The sequence below is a fragment of the Anser anser genome (assembly GCF_964211835.1).
Source record: "Anser anser genome assembly, chromosome: 14".
Classification (NCBI taxonomy): Eukaryota; Metazoa; Chordata; class Aves; order Anseriformes; family Anatidae; genus Anser; species Anser anser.
This window is the reverse complement of record NC_139735.1, coordinates 1,799,223-1,820,385: the sequence shown is the minus strand read 5'-3', so window position 1 is coordinate 1,820,385 and position 21,163 is coordinate 1,799,223. Positions and strand designations below refer to the sequence as shown.

The window sequence follows — 21,163 nt, the reverse complement described above, 5'->3', positions numbered from 1 at the left end:
GCCTTGCAGCACCACGAGCACCGGGCGCGGGATTCTGCCCTCCGGTGGGCAGGTAAATGGATTTTGTCACTGCCATCCGCAAGCGTTTGCTCTGCAGTTTTGTTAGCTTGCAGTTACAATTTGTCTTGCAAATCTGCGTCCTTATTTTACAGAGATAAAATTGCACTAAGGTGCAGCAAGAACATTTTTAACACGTTAAGTTGTCCTTCCTCTGCAAGGAGCTTTCCTGGTATCTCAGCGTTAGGGGGATGTCCTCCAAGCTCCCAATAAAAATAAACGGGCTGATAAAATTTTATAGAGCGAGTCTGCGTTGTGTGCCTTCAATTCAAGCAGTATAAAAGTTAAGGTTTAAAAGGTTAAGTGAAGTAAAATAATATGGTTTTATGTTAAGTACATGTTGATTTTTCCTAGGCATGCTAGAAGAAATTATTAGTTTAGACTTCCCTTAGGAGATAACATTTAAAATACAGCTGGAGCCTTTTAGACCTGAAAAAGGGTGCAGGTGGGTGGGGAGGAGATAGGCAGCTGAAGTTGTATTTAGGGGGCAAAAGGAGGGGCATTCTGGTTTCCAGGTAAAGCCGCCAGCCATTTTAAGTTAACGGGTCCTCTTTTGGGTGATCCTTAAGTTACCCCTCTGGACGTGTGTAACTGCTGGAGAAGGGCTGAATTTCCTTGCGGCAGGCACAACCTGCCTATCGCAACCTGCTCGCTTCTCCTCCTTCCCTGCGCGTTTCTCTGAAAACCACCCACCGATCCGAGTGAGGGCCGACCCGGGACTTTTTGCAGTAAGTATTTATGCGTGAACGTTTGGCTCTCTTTCACTCTGTGATGGTATCGGTGGGTTTACCATCGTGATGCCAGCACCCGCGTGCTCCGTGCCCGGTGGTCCTGTGCTCGTGGCTGACCCTGGCCCTGCAGCGCCCGGGGCGAGCGGTGGCACCGCAGCGGCTGTGCTGCCGCGACTCGGGCAGGACCTGGGCTCGGAATCGGAATTTCTGAAACCAGCACTGCACTGAAGGTGCACCACGGTGGGGTTCCTCCATAGGGAGATTGGAAGCGTAGATAAATGAAGGGTTTTTCTTCCTTTACCCTTCCTTCCCAGCTCCAGCACCGCAGAGCCGAGACAGCAGCTCGCGTGGGGCGCTGGGCTGTGGTGGCCACAGGGGGCTGTGTGGGTGCTGTGTCCCACTGGGGTCAGGGGCAGTGTGGGGTTGGGGGGCTGCTGCTCGGGGCCCCCACGCTGTGCCTGGATGCCGGGAGGTGCCGGGGGGAGCAGCAAGCTTGGTGGCCGTCAGAGAAAGCGGCTGCTTCTGCGCTGGCATAGAAGCCAGCGTAGAGACCTCTCTGAACTTGATCTGATACAGTGGGAACGAGGAACGATGCGGAAATGATAACAAAAATATGAAAAATGAGATTAGCATATTAAAAAGCCGGCGTCATCAGGAGCTTCCTCTAGAGGCTCCCTTGCGCTGTGCTGAGGTTTTGCTGGTCTGCCCTGACACCCTCTGGAGTGATACCTCCAAACAGCCTTCTGCTTTCCGAGGCTGAAGCACTGCTGCCTTGACTTTCTGCCTCTCTCTTGCTTGTTGACACAGTTTAGCTCCTCAAAAATGCCTTTATGCTATTAAAGCCCAGCTCTGCTGGCTCCTAGAGGGTGGCGCACCAGCTTTCGGGGCTGCTGGTGCTGCTGCTTTGGGGGGCAGGCAGTGCCCTGCTCTCAGCGTGCCCAGGTGTGAAACTTGTGGGAGAGAGAGACCAAAAAAAAAAAAAAGGGAGATACTCGTTTATTCGATTTATGAAAAGTAGCAAAAATACAGAATAAATATTTTCTCCAAAATACATATATATATGAAATTTAATGTAATTTAGTTGACACCAATACGTATATCTATGAAATGTGATATAATTTAACTGATACCATACAAATAAATTCAGACTGATCTATCTGCTCCTATCATAGCCATTAGTTTTACAAAAAAGAAAAAAAGCAACAACACAATATATTAATTCTCTTAAATGATATATACCCGTATCTTTTAAATTATTTAGTTATCAAATCTACAGTGAACTAAAAAAGCTGCAGGTAAAAGGAAAAATCTAAAAATCTCAGGAAGTTTCTCAGTGCTTGTGAAAGATTTTGAGCAGACTGCTAGGCACAAGCACAATATTCTTGTGCTGCTTGTGGATAAAACACATACATACACAGCAAAGCTTGTGCAGAGCATTAGAGATGGAATATTATGTGAATATGACTTCTGCAGTTCATCCTCAGCTGCCTTCAAAGCAGTGACAAAGCCAATTGTGTACTAGAAAAGTTTTGCTCATATAATTATATTGATTAATTCTCTTTGTTACAGAAGGATATTATAATGTTGAGATTTTCCCAGTATAGCCAATACTAGTTCCCCGAGCAAAATTCACTGTTTTGGCAACATCAGTTGTGTACTGGTATAAAGGTCTCTACAGGGGCTCCTGCTCTTCCAAACATTTTGTCAAGTATAGTGCCCATCCGTGGGCATCCTTCTGCTGAGGCTTACATGGTACCAGCAGAGGTTTCTAGCAGAGATTGGACCTTAAATCTGAAAAATTATGGAGCCTCAACACACATCGTTAAAATGCATGCTGTCCCTTCCTGAAACTCAACAACTGATGCTTTAAAGAAAGATGAAGGAAATATTTATATCTCATTTCAATATGCTGCTCAGTATTTATGGCACAGCTTGCAAAACCCACGGAGCTCTACAAGGGTTAGATAGGGTGTGAGGTATGAACCTGTTGCTTTTGCTTGCATCCATTTATATTCATCCCTGCTGTGAGCATTCTGAAATTAAGTTGTCCTTTTAATGTGAAACCAGGTTTTATGATCAGTCAGCTAATTCCATAATACCCTGCGCTATGTGCTTTATCAAGCATTTACATTTTCGTCTAGAAACACGAATGACATTTTGCCATTGACGCTTTCTGGGATCACATTCCACACATGAACAGTACCACTGAAATGGAAGGTGTGCCCTTCCAAATCCTAACACAAAGGAGGAGCGCATTTAAAACAAATACACATTTTACTGCTCATTTAATTTACAGCAATTCTAGGGACTCGTAATCCTATGCTCTTGCATCTTTTGATAATTTTCGGATGAATGTTATCAGTTTTTCTATGAATTTTGTTGTATTCCTTCTTTCTGTTTCACATTCTCCCTGAAAAGTTAATCAAGACAAAGAAAATACTTAGCATTTAACCGTTATGTACAGTTTTTTCACCTTAATATCATTCTATAAATGACATCATTTTCCTTAAGCCTTATAAATGCAAATGAACCCACATTTTAGAGGTGGGTCAACCTGGAGACTAGAACAAGGGAAGGGCAGAAAGGTGGAATAATGCCAGGTTTTTTCTTCCATGTACTGAACAAAAGGCAGTCTAAAAATGAACCCCTCTTTTGCAGCCATAAGGGCTCAGTCATAAACTGCGGAGCACAGTTTACCAGGTCTCTGCTTCATGATCTCTGATAGATGAGAAATAAATTCCTACCTCTTCTGCCAGGCTTGGCATGAGAGATTGCTTCAGTCTTTCAAATTTTTGGAAAAAAACACTGAATTTCTTCAAGTCAGGATTAGTTTTCAGCAGTTCCGCTCCTTCAAACAATGCGTTGATGCAGTTTACATCCTAAGATGGAAGGAAATGCCGAAATTGAGAAACAGGAATTTGTAACTATGACCTACAATTAGTTTATCAAAAAGTTGTCTTGGTTGACATCCAGCTGGCTGGGTGACACAAAAAAAAAAAGTGTTACTGACTTTGGTGCTCACGTCTGCAAATCACTTAGGCGCATATGCCTGACCGGTACCTACTTTTAGGTACTCAGGCAGATGATCGTTTGTGTCAGCTTTCTGATAGTCTCTGTTTTGTAATGTCCAGATTAACCAGAGAATCATCTCAAAACACAGTCCTTGCTCTTTTACAGCAATCTGAGACTGGTTTGATTTCTTACATCTGCTCGTACCAGCAGATAATTCTGGCTCATGCCTTCAGTTTGGATGCAAGATGCTGTCTGTGCCAGGGGCTGCAACTGGCTGACTCTGGAATGTGAGAAAGCAATGACATGAATCCAAAAGTACTCCCTGCTCTACCGCCTGTGACAGCTGATGGCTGTGTGCTAAGAGGGGAGTGGGAACGGGCGTGCTCTGCTCTCCTGGCCCTGGTGGCCCTGTCCTGCCCCGGGGAGAGCCACACATAAGGCGTGCTGGTCGTCGTCTGCAAAGCGGTAGCTGGCGTTTGTCTCCAAGGTCTTATGGTCTGGGCAAGGTGGCCAGAAAGGTTGAAAGGGACACAAGACAGAAGCAGAGCACTGACTGATGATGCTTGCCAGCGTGGAGTTGTTTCAGAAGAAATCCATTAAACTCGGAGAGAGGGAAGGAGGAGGGCACTGCTATCAGAAGCAGAGACAGAGCGGAGAGAAGTGTAACAGGAGAAGAAGGTGATGAAAATGAAGCAATAATCAGCGATGGCTGGAGAAAACATGGATGACTGCCGAAGGTCAGCATCATGCCTGTGACATACTGGGACTAGATGCTACGTGGCCACAAGGATCGTTTCTCCCCTGCCCTCGTTTGGGCAGCTGCACGTTCCTGGCAGGGATGAGCAGCGAGCACCGAAGCACGGAGCCGCCCTGCCTCTGCTCGGCACCCAGCACAGCACACCACAACACGACACGGAGGTGTGCAGTCTGAAGAACCCTGTGCTGGAATGTGATCTCACCTTAAAACCAAATTTACAGTTAGTAGAATCAAGTCTGATTAACAGTGTCTGTGCCAAGAGAAAGTTGTATTTAAAGTCAGCTTGCAGAGAAAATCACCTTTACGCAGAGAGGGAACATGGATGTTTCTGAAGTGCCAAGGAATATGAGAAGTTTTTGGAGAAGCAAATGAAGATGGAAAACGCATGCAGAGGAACTTGGTCCTCCTGTTAAGACAGGCACCGTTCATGGATACGCAGTAAGTCAGAGTCTTGGTCCCAGGATGTTCTCACAAGCCACATCATTCGAACAAGATGTGGTAATACAACTGCCCTCATTGATGGAACAAGTATAAAAAGGTGTTCTAAAAGTAGCCTAAATAGTTTGATACAAAAAAAAAAATTAAATAGAATGGAGATGGACAAGCAAGAAATGTGAATGAGTTCATTCCTCTTGCCTTTTTATTGTCCGTCATTTAAAAAGTTGATTCAGAAAATCAGTGTGTGTGGGTTCTGCAGAAGTATTACAAAAACCTAGAACAAGAATAGCTGCTGTATTACTGTCCTTGGCTACTTTTATATCACAACATATTTTTCTTTGACTCACTTGATTATTTTTAATAACCTTTTAACAATATTTAATAACATTATAATAGCTTCATTTGTACTTATATACAAGTGGAGTATTTTAGAAGATAATTTTAAAAACTATCTTAATTTCCAATGACTAAAATTATGAAAAAAAATTAATTAATTAATTAATTTTATCTAAAAATTAATTTTATCTAAAAAAAGTTTACTTACATCTAGAGAAGCTGGAGTTTCAATTCTCAGATTCTGAAAAATAATACATTTATAAAAATAATACATTTATTGATGATAACCTTTCAAATATCATCATTAACACCAATGAAAATAAAATTCAACTTTCAATGCAACCTAAGTACTCAGAGAATAAGATGATTCAGTACATCAATATATCAAACTGTAGATTAAAAAAGTATAAATTGAACTTACCAGAATGTCCCCTGTCATTGAATTCTTCATTTGTTGTAGAAGTGTCAGTAACTCGGCTATATTGCTCATGTGGGGAGCAGCATAGATGCCTGCAGCCAGAAAAATAAGATACAGATGAGTCCTCATCACCCTGATGTGCTCAGAGAACCTGTAAGTGCTTCTGGACTGGTCCTCTACCATTTTATGGTCTCTCTGCAGGGAAATAAATACTTTGGGTTGATTTTTGAAACTGATATAAAAAAAAAGGCCGTATGTTGAGACTTTCTGGAAGGGAAAGGTTCCAGTAAATTTTGTGATTAATCTTTGGGCATACTCCTTACCCAATCAGCATTTCCACAGAAGTAGGTAGTAAAGATGCAAGGATGTGGCCTCTTATTGTTTTCAGTCAGCAACTCGCAGAATGACCCGAAGCATGACCAGGCAGCTGCCGGCCCCACCGCACTTCCCCAGAGATCGGGGCCGGCTCCGCAGATAACGGCGCAGCTCGCTGATAGGCGACGTGAGACTGCACTGTCAGAGAAAAAAGCAACCGCAGAGAATCGGTGGACTAATGTCTGGAAAGAAAACCAGCTGCGTTTGTGCAATCACTCAGATGAGATGGTACCGAAATGCAGGTATTCCTCTCGATTAGTTTACTCGTGGCCGTGCCGCTGCCCGGAGCACGTGCAGGGCGGGCAGGTGGCGAGGCACCAGCAGGGCAGCGCCACCGTGCCTGGGAGCAGGTTGTAGGGGTCACACCTGAGTGTTTGTTCACTTGGAAAGGTCACGGTTCTTTGCCTGAGATTGCTGGGGCCACCTGGCAAGGCCAGGGAGCCCCGTTCCCCTGGGGAGAAACCCTTACTGGTTCTCTTCTGCAGGGCTCCGACCTTGGGCAGCGCCGAGGGCCGTGCAGCCGCACGCTCCTGTCCCTGCCGCGCTCTGACTGCTCAGAGGAAGTGGTGGCAAACCTCAGGGCCCCGTTATGTTTCAGTCTGCTTAACATCACCACCCGCTTTCTGCGTGCCGGTGCCTGGCCGGCGCTGCTGACCAGCTCAGGGCTGGCAGCGGGGCCCTGAGGCCGCAGCAGCCGAGCGAGCACCTCGGTGTCTCGGCGCCTCGAACTGGGGGAGCCAGCGGTGGTTGTGTGGTGCAGCTGAGAGTAACCTGCTAGCTGGTCGCTGCCAGTTTCGCCTACTTGGTTTGTCATCCCTATCGCTAGGTTGTGTCTTTACGCTGCCAGTTTATCTGCAGTGCCTTCTCACCACGCAGCTGCAGGGACTGAGGCCTTGCGGACCAGGGTCTCGGTGGCATCAGTGGGAGCCGAAGGCATCGCCGGAGCCCCGCGGAAAGGCTCTGTCAGCTGAACTTGTGAATGGTGGAAATGAACTTATGAAGCCCTTTTTTGACCCACTGTGCTTCTGGCAACAGCAGGAAGTGTTTTACGGTCTGTTCCAACTTACCTCCCGCAAACCCGCAGCAATGCGGCCCTGCTGGAGCAGGGGCTAGACCGGGCGGACCCCCAGGTCCCTGCCTGCTGACCCCAGCCACTGGTGTTGTGTTGTTTTGGGGCAGAGCCCCCTTCCACGGGCACCGGGGCTGTACCTGCCACCCATGCTGGCTACTGACACGGTCCCTGGAGGCCTGCATGGGCACTGTGGTTTTGAAGGGCTGCAGGACTTCCAGCCTGCTGTGAGATTTCTCTTTTTTCATCTTTGCCTCTCCCAGGTGTTGCTCAGCCCGTGCCACAGCCGGTCCCATCCCCGGAGGGAGCCACCACCTTCCCTCCTGCTGAGGTCCTCTCCTCATCACACACAGCACAGCTGGCTCCGTTTTGCTCCTGGCCAACTTGCCTGCTAACAGATTTTCTGTCTTAAGCCTTTTTTCCTCCCTTTTGAGTTTTGGGTTTTTGTTCACTTCTGTGGAATCGCAGCCCTGTCCCAGAACTTTGTATGAACTGTGCAATTTCTCTTTTCCCTTGGCAAATTTAGTGGGCTTTCTTTTTTTCTTTTCTTTTTAATTAGGACATTAATTCCTGGTTCCCAAGAATTACATTTTGTTTATTTATTACAAATACCAATATCATGAGCTTGTCTTTGCATGGTTTATTCTTCACATTTTCGTGACCATTGCATCATTTTGTCGCATACTCCAAAACTGTAAGACTTTGTGATGCAGTTTCCCTCTTTTACCCCTGCTTCTTCTTGAAATAACTCCAAACTCTCCCTGTGTCATTTATTTTCCCTAAACTGGCTCAGTGTCCCCACACAAACTGTAGTCATTGCTTCCAGTCTCAGCTTCATCATTGTTCTGAGGGCTTTTTACATGTGAATGCATGGTTAAGAAGATGAAGGACACTCTAAGAACAAAAAGGGCGATGAAAGCAACAGATCTTGACCTTCTCCATGCTGTAAACCTTGGTCTCCACAGCTTTGGAATCTATCTGATCTGTGAGCATGGGCAGAGTGAAGGCACCACAGACACAAACAGAATTGGTAGTAAGAATAGACAAAATATTTCTGAAGAATTTTTGAAGGCTGGAGAAAAAGGCACTGAATGCAAATTTAAACTGTTGGGTTGACCCAAAGTTACTCCATCTGAATTTAGAATGATCAGGAATATGAAAGTGAATAAATAATTTAACTGAGGGCAGCTCAACACGCTGTGGCACCAAGAGAGGTGGCCCTGAAATGAGACGTGAACTGACGTGCCACTGTCACCCCCGGATTTTTTTTTTTGGAGGCATCGTTAGCTGGAAGCTGCATCTGCAGTATCTAGTTTTGCTCATTCATCTAGATAAGCACAAAGTTACGATGCCCAGATAAGCTTTCTGTGCTGCTGCGATTAAGTAATGCAGCATGGATATGGTGCAGCAGCTTGTGCCTTGCCAGCATGCCAGGCTCAAGAAAATTGAAACTTCTGAAAGCCCGGAGCAGGCTCCAGCTCCTCTCCTCGATGGTCTTTCCACTGAAGATGGTGACGGCTGCTCAGGGGCGGGTGATGGTGACAGTGCTGGAGCACAGTAGAGGTGATGCTTGGGGGTCCCTGGGGCCACTGCGGTGGCTCCTCTGTCCCCCGTGCCCCAGGGGTGTGGGCAGCAGCGTGCCTGTGGGGGCAGCCCCCAGGCACCACCAGGAGGAATGTGTGGGTGTTTCGGTGATAAATGGGACCGATGGGTGCGGGTAAAGGACATCCTAGGGTGACATTTGTGAGAGGCCGTGTTGGGTCTTTTCCCTCCGTCATCTGAATGGGCAGGCTAGATGTATGAGGAGATCGTAGGGCTTGGGAGACCTTATCTTCATTTTAAATCCGTCTTAATAAATGGGCAGCTTTCGACTCGTGTAACTTCACATATGGAAACTTTATTTCATCACTGCACATCGTTAGTAAATGTTACATCAATCATTTTCTCTGTATGTGGAGCATTTCCAGCATCTCGCAGCAGCGCTGCTCACGGCGGACCTTCCTGGGAGCCCCTCTGCCCCCGCCGCAGACCTGCAGCTTGCGCAGAAGCCAGCGTCGAGCCAGGAAAGTTGAGAAATTTTGTAAAAAGCTTGACCTAAAAAAAAACCATGTAAATCTTTTTCTTAGGAAGAAAGGAGGAATGTTGTTTACAGTTCTGTAGTGTTCTGTGGGGGTGACTGCTTTCTGGAAGCACCATGGGCAGCAGCTGAGCAGTGGTTCAGGGGAGAATGGTTTTAACTCTGCGGGGCAGATCGGCACACACTGGGCAGAGGTGGGATGGGGCCGGGGTACATGGGAACGATGCCTTATCTGCTTCTTGCAGAGAGAGCTTAAGCCTGGTGTTTCAGGTTTTGCTGAATACATCACAAAAGAGTAAAGGATTAGAAATGCATGGACTAACCAAGGCTTTCCCTTTTTCCACGCAAAGGGATCCTGGTTTTGCCAGTCCAATTGGTAATGTCAAAGACATCAGCAGCTGTTTTTGTTTGTTTGTTTCTGGAAGAGAAGGTCTCAGGCAAAGCTGATGCCATTTGCTGCTCTCTCTGTGCCCCATGTTGGAGTAAAGGCACGACCTGACAGAAAATGAAATCAGTAGGAGCCCAAAAATCTGTGATTATAGTTCATTCGCCTTAAATAACTCCGTGTTTGTCTATTGTTGTCTTGTTTCTTTGTTTTCTGATTTTTATCGTTGACACCAGGGTTTCAGTTCCCACACCGTAAACCACGCTCTGCAGGAGGAGTAAGGCTGGGTGTCCTCATCCTTCAGCAATACACCTCCCCGAGCCCAGGCTCTGGCTGAGTTTGATTTTTTGCCTATACACCTTGAAAATGACAGCCTTAAGGCTTCTCTTGTCATGTGTCTTTTCTGAATGCTCAGGCTTCTCCTCTTCATTCACAGTAGTGAACAGGACTGTATATGTTGAATGTGAATTTTAAATGTTGTGCAGTCAGCCTCGTCACTTTCCCTGCCCTTACACTTACAGTTTTTCCCTCCCAAAAAAGCTAATTCGTGTGTCTTGGTGAAGCTGGTTTGAAACAGCATCTTTCCTTTCTCTTCCAAATTGACTTTTCAACAGGTTGGCCAGGCTGCAAATGGATGATGCCCTGCATTGGCAATCAAGTCCCTCTGAACACTGACAATCCCTTTCTTCCACTCAACCAGGTGGTATTTTAAAATGCTCTGAAGGACTCTGAATTGTCTTCTTATCCTGACACCAGTAATTACTGAAGAGCAGAGGGCATAAAACGAGGACTGCAGGCGCTCCAAACTTTCTGTTAATCTGTGCTAATGCAGAAAGTAAAATGTTTCCAGAAGAGCAAAATGAAAATATTTCCCTCTGACTGCAAAAGAATAGTGAAAGTATACTCTTTTATGTATGAGCTGAGCTTACACACAGTTGCATGAAAATATGCTGCAGTTACAGATCTTTTCTGCTGTAAAGTTGCCTTAGTTAGGTCCAGTGCTTTTAAGTAGTCAGCAATATTTGTCGGTGCTTGCCTCGTGAGTTTTAGTCTGGCATCAGTGAGCAATGTCATCCCCTCCCAGCAGAATGTCACATTGCACCCTACATTTTCCACGTTTTGAGAGACCTTGGAAGGAAAGGTAAGGTTTTAGTGTAACCAATAACAATGTTAAAGTCACGCAGTAAAGTCATGTTCGGTTGAAAGGCTTTATTTTTTAATAGGATTGTATAGTTTCTGCAAATGTTGTGGTAAAATTCTGACTTCCCTCATATTTTTCAGTTTTATGCAGAAAATTGAAACAAACCATGAAATAAGAGAAGGGAAAAAAAAAAAGCAAGCTCTCCAGCCTTGCCTTATTTGTAGCAGTCTTGCATCATTATAGTTACACATGAAAGCTGTCGTTCGAGTGCTTAATGTCTTCTCTATGGATGAGGTTTCCCAGCTGTAGCATCTCTAAGGATGCACCGTCATCTCCTCCGGAGCTGAGTCAGGGCTCCTGGGCTCAGTCACCGAAGCACTGCTGAGGTGAGATGCTGAGATACCTTCAGGTGACAGGCTCTTTCAAAATTAAATGTTCCACTGTCTCCTGCTGTTCCTATGTCTGTCACAGTAACTAACGCAACAAACTCTTGACTTATGGGGTTGGTCAGTGTTGTCAGCATTTCCTCTTAATTTTTGTATTTATTTATTCTAGCTAAGGTTTATAATTTCCCAATCCGATGTGTTAGCCACCTTCGCTCTAGTAATAACAGTGTCTGGTTTTGTCCTGGCTTCTCTCAGCCCAAGATGGGAATCTCTTTGCTGTGCTCTCAGGACTTGCAAATTCATCCTCAGCTCTCAGCCACCCTTTCGATGCTTTACTTGTCGCTTATTAAGTATCTGTTGTGATCTTCACAAAATAGCTATCTTCTGATTCCTGGAATTTTATTTTGTTTAATTATGTATTCATGTTTTACTTCATTGATGAGGCTTACTGCTTCCCAAAGACATACATATGCCAAGTACCCTTGGCTTAAAGCATACCTAATGACTAGACTGGGCAGTTACTCGCACTACGTCATGCCTCAAAAGCCAGACGGGTGATTTCTCAAACATGCAGAGACTCTTCACATTTCATTTGGAAACCGATGTACGCTTCTATACATCAGCAAACGTACCATTTCCTTCAAATTCTAGATTAATACAATGTCTTTATTTAGGAAAAGTAACTCGCATTGTTTCATTCAAGCCTTAACATATATTCTAATTTTTATAGCCCACAAAAACACAATAGAATTAATAACTTTAAGTTCTTTTATTCATTATAACTTTGAACATTTTGACTCCATACAAATTAAAAGTTCTCTATAAATTAAATAAATACATTAATAGCTGCAGTAAGAAATACAGTTATGAATATCTGATAATACATATGTAAAACATTCATGCTCGTGTTGTATTGTCTCTTTGGGGCGCTCTGTGGCAGCCTTAGAGCATTCTGTCAGAACTAGCTATAGTGTTGTATAAAACACATGTTCAACTAGCTGGGTTGCTAGCTTCCATCAGCCCGTTTTCTGGCACTTCTCATGCAGCCATTCAAAAAACTTTTTGTAGCGCTCTAGGGCACTCTGCAGAGGTTTTTCTTTCACTCGACATAAAGGACTTTCCTTAGGTGCCTATAATAATAACAAGTAATAGTGATAGTAAGGTTAATGTGGAGGAGAGTAAAAGGTGCATATTGCTGCAGATTATCCATTGTTGTTCAAGGCAATATTTAATCAAGAAGGAAAGACATGCCTTCATGAATGAGTGGACAGAAGACTTGTGAAAATCAGGAGTATTTCCTCCTGACTTTGCTCACTGAGATGTGGCATAGGGCCTTTTTTTATTTATCTTCTACGTGGTGACAAGACTAGGTTTTGTTTAAGAGGTATGCGCCTTTTAGAAAACTATACATTGCATCCAGACTTTGTGAATGTAAGTATGCTTATGTAAGTATTTTTTACAAAACCATTGCTGAAGGCAGCCATAATGATCAACAGTGCAAAATTAAGAGTGTTACAGAGAGAGTGTCAAAACTTTGCTACTGACTTTAGTGGACCGGGATGCTCAGAGTTGTTTAATTTTGTATGTTTTGAAAACAAATAATCCGTCCACTCACAGTAAATTCAAACTTTTACCTACTTAGCCACTATAAATAATATATGAGAAACTTACTGTATGTGTTTTATGGAAAGTTGCTATGATGTGGTCTGTGTTTTCCTTCATCAGAAAAACGCGTGTTTTCATTTGGTCACTCTTCAAGAAGTCTGTTTTATTCAGCTGTTTCATGGTTTCTTCCAGGTGAAAGCGAACACAGTTGCACTAAAAAAAAAATAAATCAAACAGCAAAATTATATTCTGTCAAATTACTTATATTTTACGTGGTTAAATTCAATAACTGCATGAACAGCAGAAATATAAATAATCTATTTCCTACTCTATTTCCATATAATTAGGGAAAGAAGTGTTTTTCTGTATTTTCTGTGATTTGTTGGTAAAAATCTGGAGGAGGAAACAAACAAGCACATAACATCAAAAAAAATCATCATAAACGAAATATAAATCAACACAGGAACAATAGTTGTAAACAGGAATAGAATCTGTTGGGGTTGGGGTTTTATCAAAATCATAGTGATGAGCCCCAGGAGATAAGATCTGCTAATTGCCTAATTGCCTTTCAGAGCTACCAACTCTGTACAGGACAGAAGCATTGCACTCATCTGTCTATTAAAATGCTGCCCTTCACCTTTTTTAAAATTGCAAACTCTTAATTTTTCTCTAAATATAAGGCCTCCCAGCAACAGACCGCCTGTTCTTTTCATGAAGCTTTCGTAGTTCACAGAGAAATCTGCAGACCGCAGGCTGAAAACCACTGATCAACAGGGCTATCTACGCGAGGTAACTTGTCGTGTCTGCAGATTGCTTCCTTCGGAGACAAACTCTGTTATGCTTTATGATAGCTCATCTGTTTGCCAAGAGGTAAGAACATTTTAGCATTTCTAGTACTAATTGTGTTCACTGCCTTCTGCTCCACATGAGGTACCACTCGGGGGTCTAGACACGTAGTAGTGTTGAGAACAGCCTCAGTATTAAGTTCATCTTGAGAGCTCATGAAATTGACTTCAGTAGAACTATAAGTCTCAAAGTTCCTGGTCTCAAAATTTGTTATTCACTTGCATAACTTCTTGTATACAAGGAATGTCACTGAGTTGCTTATGAAAACACAATTAGCATGCATATTCCATTTTTGTGAGATTGAATCTTTGTTAGTGGTCTTACTTTCAAGATCTGCTAGAAAGCAGTACAACAGCAGTAATAAAGAACCTTTAAAAGTCTTACCTGAAATCTCTGTCCAGGTACTGGAAGGTAGAGCTAAAATTAAAAAAGAGAGAGAGAGAGAGATTGAGAAGGTGTTAGAAGGTATTTCTAAGTAACTGCCACATTGTTAAGCATCTCTACCTACATATCGTCTTCATCAGGTTTTCTATTTCTGAACTTCCTTTGGGGAAACAATTGCAGCACCAGCTTCAGAGGAGAGGCTGACACTCAGTGCCTTCAACATTTTAAGTTTAACAAACAAAACACGGGAGAAACAAACTAGAGATGCAGCTAGCCCATTCTCGATTTGACACTTCCATCAAAAGAACTGTAAAAAAAGAAAAAAAGAGGAAAAGATAATGACCCACCTCCTCGTTTGTAAGATTCACTAAAGCCTTGAAGTTTTCTTGAAATTCTGCTATTGCACTGCCCGTAGAGACAGAGAAGGAGCAACTCAAGAATAAGAAAGAGAGAAACAGCATTTTTCCTTTCAGGAGAGCTACGTTTGATTTATGACTTTTTAACACCACATGCTGCCTATATATACTCAAGTACACCTTGAATATTAAATCAAAGGGAAAATTTTCTTGTATAGGAAAAGGCACAAGAACACCGTGCAAATTATTGTAGGCACTGTGGGATGCCTCAGTGGGGACAGGTTGGGGGTTTCCTTCCCTCTGACATCAAGTAAGGGGAAAATACCTTTGTAGATAAGAGTTGCCATTTTCTTACACGATATCAAAAACTCATCACAGGAAATGGGAGTATTCCTTGTGTAACACATACATTTATGTGGTTCTTATTTTTGCATCATATAATCAGACAGATGGAGATCTGGAAACCTAAGTAGTTCTTACATTCCACTCAATAATATGACATCCTTTGTTCAATAGGGTTTTCTAATGTAAACTGCAGTTTTAGGCTTAGTAAAATAATAACAAATTCTTAGACATATACAGACCCTAACAGCACTCAACAATTTTGACGTCTATAGCCTTCCTCCATCACACTTGCTGTTCTGTGAAATTTAGTATATAATACATAACTGGGAAAAGCATGGGTGTAACTAGCAACAGCCAAATAGTAAAAGCACTGTAGAAATTAGTAGTCCTGGCATCAAGTAAAAACCTTACTTGAATTCAGAGTTCTTCAATGGTAGTGGAAAAACTCTATGTACTGAGAAATACTGAAGTGTGAACAAATGGCCACTTTCAGATGGCTGGCAAGCGTTTGTGAGATGGTAGGAGTCACTCATAAAAAGGTTACAATTTTCCAGTAAAATCAAATCACTGAACAATGTGAGAAGAGTCATTTGTTTTCCATAGCTATCTGCCTGAAAGTCATAAAAAATTCTTTGATGTGCACAAGGTCTCTATTTATTGATACCTAATTTTATGAACAGATCTGTTTCTTGTTGACAACATTACTAAAATAGTTAAAACTTTATAAATAATTTTTGACATTAAAATACATATTCTCATGCCAAAATTCAACAATAAAAGTATAATTAGTGGTTTAAAAAAAAAAAAACTCTCAGAAGAATCTTTTGACCCTAGCTGAAAAATCTCTTGAAAAAGCTTTTAATGCTAGACTAACAGAGCATCCTATTTTAAGAGCACATCCAAAGGAACACAATACACCCCAGCTGAAAATGTTTGGATCCTGGAAGAGCATGTGAGTAACACAACAAATGCTTACGTTCCTCTGTAGAAATCAGCATCTGACTGCTCTAAGAGGCAGGGTGTTAACCTAGTATGGCCATTCTTCCATAGAGGAAGTGGCATAAAAAGGTTCTACAATAAACTAGGCAGAAGTAAAACAGATCTTCTGAAAGGTCTCCCTTTCCCACAGTGTGGATATAAAGTAAGCATTTGTTATATTTCACAAATAGTCAAAGTTTTGTTAAAATATTAGCATAGAAATTAGCATGTCTATTATACCATGTGCTAATAGAGTAAATCTCTTGTTAGATTTAACAAAAATTAGGGTAGTGATTTTTTCATCCTGTTTATATTGGCCAAAATCTAATCTTTATTGTCTATCATCAGCATCTGAATTACAGTATCAACAACGGTGTCCTAGCTGGTTTCGAAATACTGAAAAAGTTTGCATCAACTTGATCACAGCCCATGGTGATATAGCACCTAATTACGATCTGGGAGAAGGACAAGATGCAGTTTTTTAGTAACAGTAGACGTATGTCCATCATCCATGGATAGAACCATGGCAGTTCTTTGTATCATGGCATCAATGAGTCTTGTGGGAGAATTTGAATAAAGAAAGAGTAGTGACATTACAGGAGGTATGTGGGAGTAGAGTGGAAAAAATGTATGAAGGCAACATAGGATAAGTGTCTCCCAGTAAGATGCCATTCAGCCAGCTGCAGCAGAAGCAAATAAGATCAGTCAGTATGTGAAGTTCCATTTTCCAGCTGACTGCAAATGTATTGTCAGAATTTGTGCCTGTACATATCCTGTGGGGCACAGTGAAACCACAACTGAGAGTACATGGGAAGAAAAAAGATCAGTTAAATGAAGATATCATAGTGGTTAAAAAAAAATGTCAAATGAAGGATGGGCAGTAGAAGGAAAAATAGTTATAAAGTACTGTGAGAAGGGCAGTGCAGTGCAGTGAGTGAAGAGCTGCATCTAAATGATGGGGTTGACTGCAAAGAAATGAAAAGGAAGACAAAAGGACCTTAGGGACCAAAATGGTCTTAGCAGCTCTTGGGGAGAGTGAGACCTGCTGGCAGAGTTGCGTGGCTGTGGCATTCCTCCAGGCCTGACTTGAATCTGAACTCAGTTTTAAAATCAGGGCATGATAAAATCTACTTCTCTATAAAGCGGTGGTTTAAATTGCACATAAAACGTAATTTAGACTAGTGAAAGCTGGCTCTTCTAACGTGTTGGCCTCTAGAACAAGTTTCGAAAGAAACACATTAATTCCATACAGGTAAATGTTACAATAAGACAAAAGATGACATTGGATGTCATAGATGGATCATGCCAAAGTGATCAGATATGTGTTTGATAAGAGTTTATTGTGTGAGAAGAAATTGTGGTGGATCACAGATATCTGCGTTTTAGTAAAATACTCTGCCAAATGATAAAGAGCTCGTTAATCTGAAGATGTGAAAGTTAAGGCAGATGAAGAGTTTACTGAGCAATGGTAAGCCATGTTGAAAAGGAAAGCTATGGGGCTGGCGTAGATAAGTAATGAGTGTCTTCAGGATTTAGCCTCTATACCATTGTCATTAATAATGCCATCGCTCAGGTGAACAGAACTCAAGGAAGAGGGCAGTGGAGAAGCATGGCTTGATTATCCAGGAAAACGAAGGCTGAGAATATGTGCACTCTATAAACAGTTCAGGAGATAACAGCAGGAAGAAGGTAGCTCAGACACGGGACGATGTTAAAACAAACACGTGGGGAATGCTCCAGATACCAGACATGTACCTTGGCAATGTATAAGTATGTAATAACTAGTCAGTCTTCTACCTGAGGTTCCAACTAGTTTTATAAAAGAAGGTGACATTTCTAGAAGGGATGACATGATAATAAGCACTGCAGGAGACTGGAAACAGTGACTCAGGTTGTCCCTTCTGCTCTTCAGGCTTGCGTGTTCACACCTTCACATTCACAGATTTATATATTTTGAAAGACTGGTAGTTGTTCTGTCTGTCGAAGGATGTAGGTCACAAGCAAAAAAATCATTCTCACAAAACCATCGCACAGTTGCTTAGAACACTGTTTAGGATAACAGGTTTCATATTGGTGAATACTGCACGTGAAACAGAGATCTGTTACAAGTAATAACTCTGTCTCCTTATCAACAAATTTTGTAAACTATTCCAGAGGCTTAACTGGTTGCAGTCAAGGATATGGTCTGTGCATCATCCAACAGCAACACAAATTTGTTGTCATGGAGAAAGCAGCAATAATAGAGATTAATGGCATTGTACTCCTGAACAACTGAATCATAATGAAGACAGTTACAGGGACAAGACACAACACACAAATAGAGGGTTTTCCTCTTTGTTTTCCCTTTCCACTTTGTTTTCCTTCATACGGGAAGCACAGCAAGCACTAAAATATGCTGGTAAAGTTATCAGTCAAATTCAGAGTCATCTGAAAATGTAGCCGATTAACTTCCCAAGCCACGCAGCTCACCTGGTTTACTTACAGGTAAGCAACGGCTCCAGCCTGCCTGGGGCTGCAAGAGAGAGCTGAGGGTGTCCACAGTAGTGGGCACTGGCCGCAGTTGGTAGCCCTTCTCTGTAGTCAGTCCTGGAGAAAGAAAGAAAGAAAGTCCTAGATAAGGGAAAAAGTGGTAGTCCTCTGGCTTTCTGAGTTCTGTTTGGACCTTTTCCTAACTGGGAGATGAATAGGGGCTATCGAGAAAAGAGTAGGAGTTGCTCCTTGCAATGGATGTGGGAGAAGATGGGTACTGGGGGCAGAGGAAGTCTGTGGGCCCTAGAAAGAAATGAACTTGAGCACCAAGAGAGAGCCTTTTACCCACCCACAATTGCCTTGAACCTTTCTACAGTCCCCAGATTTGCCTGCAAACTCTGGTACTCCTTTCCAAACCCTTTGCAGACACAAAGTGTTCGTGGTTGAGTAACCTCTGATTAAACCAGTACCTGATGGCACTAGCTGTGCAACAGCTGGAGTCTACAGACCACATCTTCTAGATCTGATGATATACAACTCTTGATACATTGTGTTATCTACATGATACCTTATTAGATTACTTTTTTATGCACTTTGTGCATGTGATCGTTATTAACAACATTATTTGGTGACACAAAACTGTGAGAGATTGACCATTTCATTATTGAAAAGAAAGGTTAGTTGAAAAAATTAGATGTGGCTTAGAATTTTGGATTTTCATAATGTCCAGGATTTTTGCTCAGATTCTTTTCCAGGACAGGATGGAATGTTGAAAGTATTTAACAAACTATCCTAAGATCATAAATGTCAGAAAATCACCAACGTAAAGAATTCATGTTTTCATGTGTACACAGAAAATTCGATAGATAGTGGTTGAGGAGTTAACCAGAAGCATTTGAAATTTTTTTATTTTAGGGGAAGCGGTTATCTTCCCTTTGCCCATTTTTTCAGAGTAAGAAATAAATTACACATTTTATAGTGATTTGAACTTCTACTTCCTCATCCTAGTGAACGCCAGTAGAAACATCCGCTCTTGCAGTGCACTTTCTGTCATTATATCCAATAATGGACATGCATATTATACGCTGTTTTTCAGTTTAACAGTTCCAGATGCACTATTTTCTGCGGGTTTCCTAACTACTAATTTTGCTTTTGAGAACAGGACCTATATCAAACAACCTACAACATGCACCCTCGCTATAGGCATCGTCTGATTTCATTTCTTCCTCTGTTTTTTTCTAAAAATTAAAAAAAATAAAAATACCAAAAACCAGCATTTTGGACTTAACACTGTGACTATAAGCTAATAAAACATACTTAGTGGCAGATGACTGCATGGAACTTCAACTACATTATTTTACAATCTCCCTTTGGTTTCATATAGGAGGCATTTCTGATTCTTTTCTACTTGTTCTATAATTTAATTAGGAAAATGAGTTTCTCTTTGGCTTTTGTTTTGTTTTGTTTTTACTGCTATTCTATTGCTATTCCATATTCAATATATATTGCTAGAATTTGTCACCTGGTAGCACGAAGTTGCTTTTGCTCAGCTGCCATTGAGCTCTCCGTGGAACAATGGAAGATTTTCTTCACTTAATGTAAAGAAGCTGCTGCAATTTATTTTCACATTTTGATAACTCAAATAAAATTCATCTCTGCACAAGACAACAGTCAGTCCACAAGACCAAAAAAAAAAAGTTGGATTGGTAATGGAGGCAATACAGTTTCTTTACAAATTGTTTGTATTCTATTTCCAACAATTTTTATAGACTATAGCTGTAAAGTGTGGAAAAAAGTATTATATTCCTACAATTAAAGCTTTTCTACTTAATGAGAGACCATCTGTCTGAGTTTGATAATCCATGCGTCATAATGGTATTTGAATTGATCTGTACTGAATTTCTAAAGTGGAAAGCTGAAGTATGAGGGTTAGTACCTTGCAAGCAAGCATTGCCCTGGGCAAGGGAAGCTGTTTTTGTGGGGGCACAGCAGAGGGTCCTCACACATTTAATTGGCTCTAATAGCACTTGTCTGTATGCTCAACACGTCTCCGGACCTAGATGAGACATGAGCTTCAAAACCATCTCATGCTACTTAGTTAATCATTCTTTCCCTGGTTAGAGTTTTTATAGGGATTTCAGTGAAAGTTTCCCCCAAACTGAACTTAAACAGAGTAATCCTACAGAAAGATAGATGACTACACTTCATCCTTTTCCTGCACAGAGACTGATGTGGAATTTTTGCAGTTAGTATTCTAGATTTCCTACTAAGCACGGTGAATTACCAGTTTGTATAATAAAGACTCGAAAACCATTTCCTGACTCTCATCTGCTGCTGTGAGAGAGGGATGCATCATGCTTGCATTACCACCAGCGTCATGGTGAACCACCGCTCACCCACAGCCCCGGGTACTCATGCTACCACTGGAAATACTCTCTAGCATGCACAATTACTAATGCGCCCGCTATGGCTGCAGTGTGCACCTGTGCTCTGCCTCAGCCCTGATGATGCCGTGCCACCTTTCCGCGCTCTGATCATTTATCCCATGCTGGTTTTGATTCCACAGTGCGTAACGGGCGGAGTGAGTGGACATCAAACCCAGCAGCAAAAATGTGGTTTTCCTCCGCCCGGCCTGAGCCTGAAGCGCCGAGCCGGACTGCTGAGCGGATATGGAGGTTTCTGTGAGAAGACTGTCACTTGGCTCTCTTAATTTCGAAGGGTTTTTTAATTTTGAAGGCAGCGTTCCCCTCGTAACGCTGGAGCTGGGGTCCAGCAGAGCACGGGCCGGCCTTGGACTTGGCCACAACTTTGTGCCGCCATGCACAGCGCTGCAGGGCTCTGAGCAGAAGGCTGGAAACACTGCGAAATAACTCCAAAGTGACTATGTTAGAATTGTTAGCTGTCTTAAAAGTGCAAACGGCCCCTCAACGGGAGGGGGGGGGGGGTCGCTGCGTGCCGCTGGGAGACCCCTCAAAGACCTCTGTGGGGTGACGGGGCT

The 21,163-nt window shown here is 42.5% G+C and overlaps 1 protein-coding gene and 1 long non-coding RNA gene across 2 annotated transcripts; one reads left to right on the top strand and one right to left on the bottom strand.

Annotated features, from left to right (window-relative positions):
* LOC310881639 lies at positions 1 to 9,445 on the top strand. The gene is made up of 5 exons (XR_014572483.1): positions 1 to 52; positions 153 to 785; positions 3,966 to 4,995; positions 5,792 to 5,902; positions 6,138 to 9,445. It is a non-coding gene; the product is annotated as an uncharacterized lncRNA (long non-coding RNA).
* Positions 9,446 to 12,080: 2,635 nt separating this feature from the next.
* LOC310881638 (uncharacterized protein) lies at positions 12,081 to 15,976 on the bottom strand. The gene is made up of 4 exons (XM_083799152.1): positions 14,365 to 15,976; positions 14,018 to 14,050; positions 12,854 to 13,000; positions 12,081 to 12,312 (listed from the first exon to the last, which is right to left on the bottom strand). Exons 1-4 carry the CDS (start codon positions 14,476 to 14,478, stop codon positions 12,199 to 12,201), a joined length of 408 nt encoding a protein of 135 aa, XP_083655278.1. The 5' UTR covers positions 14,479 to 15,976; the 3' UTR covers positions 12,081 to 12,198.
* Positions 15,977 to 21,163: the final 5,187 nt, after the last annotated feature.

Bases quoted from the DNA above. Each gene is read 5' to 3' on its own strand.
- LOC310881638 (XM_083799152.1), bottom strand. From the start codon at position 14,478: ATGCTGTTTCTCTCTTTCTTATTCTTGAGTTGCTCCTTCTCTGTCTCT. The intron at 14,051-14,364 runs GTGGGTCATTAT...TTTTAATTTTAG, and splicing joins TGAATCTTACAAACGAGGAG to CTCTACCTTCCAGTACCTGG. The intron at 13,001-14,017 runs GTAAGACTTTTA...TTTTTTTTTTAG, and splicing joins TACCTGGACAGAGATTTCAG to TGCAACTGTGTTCGCTTTCA.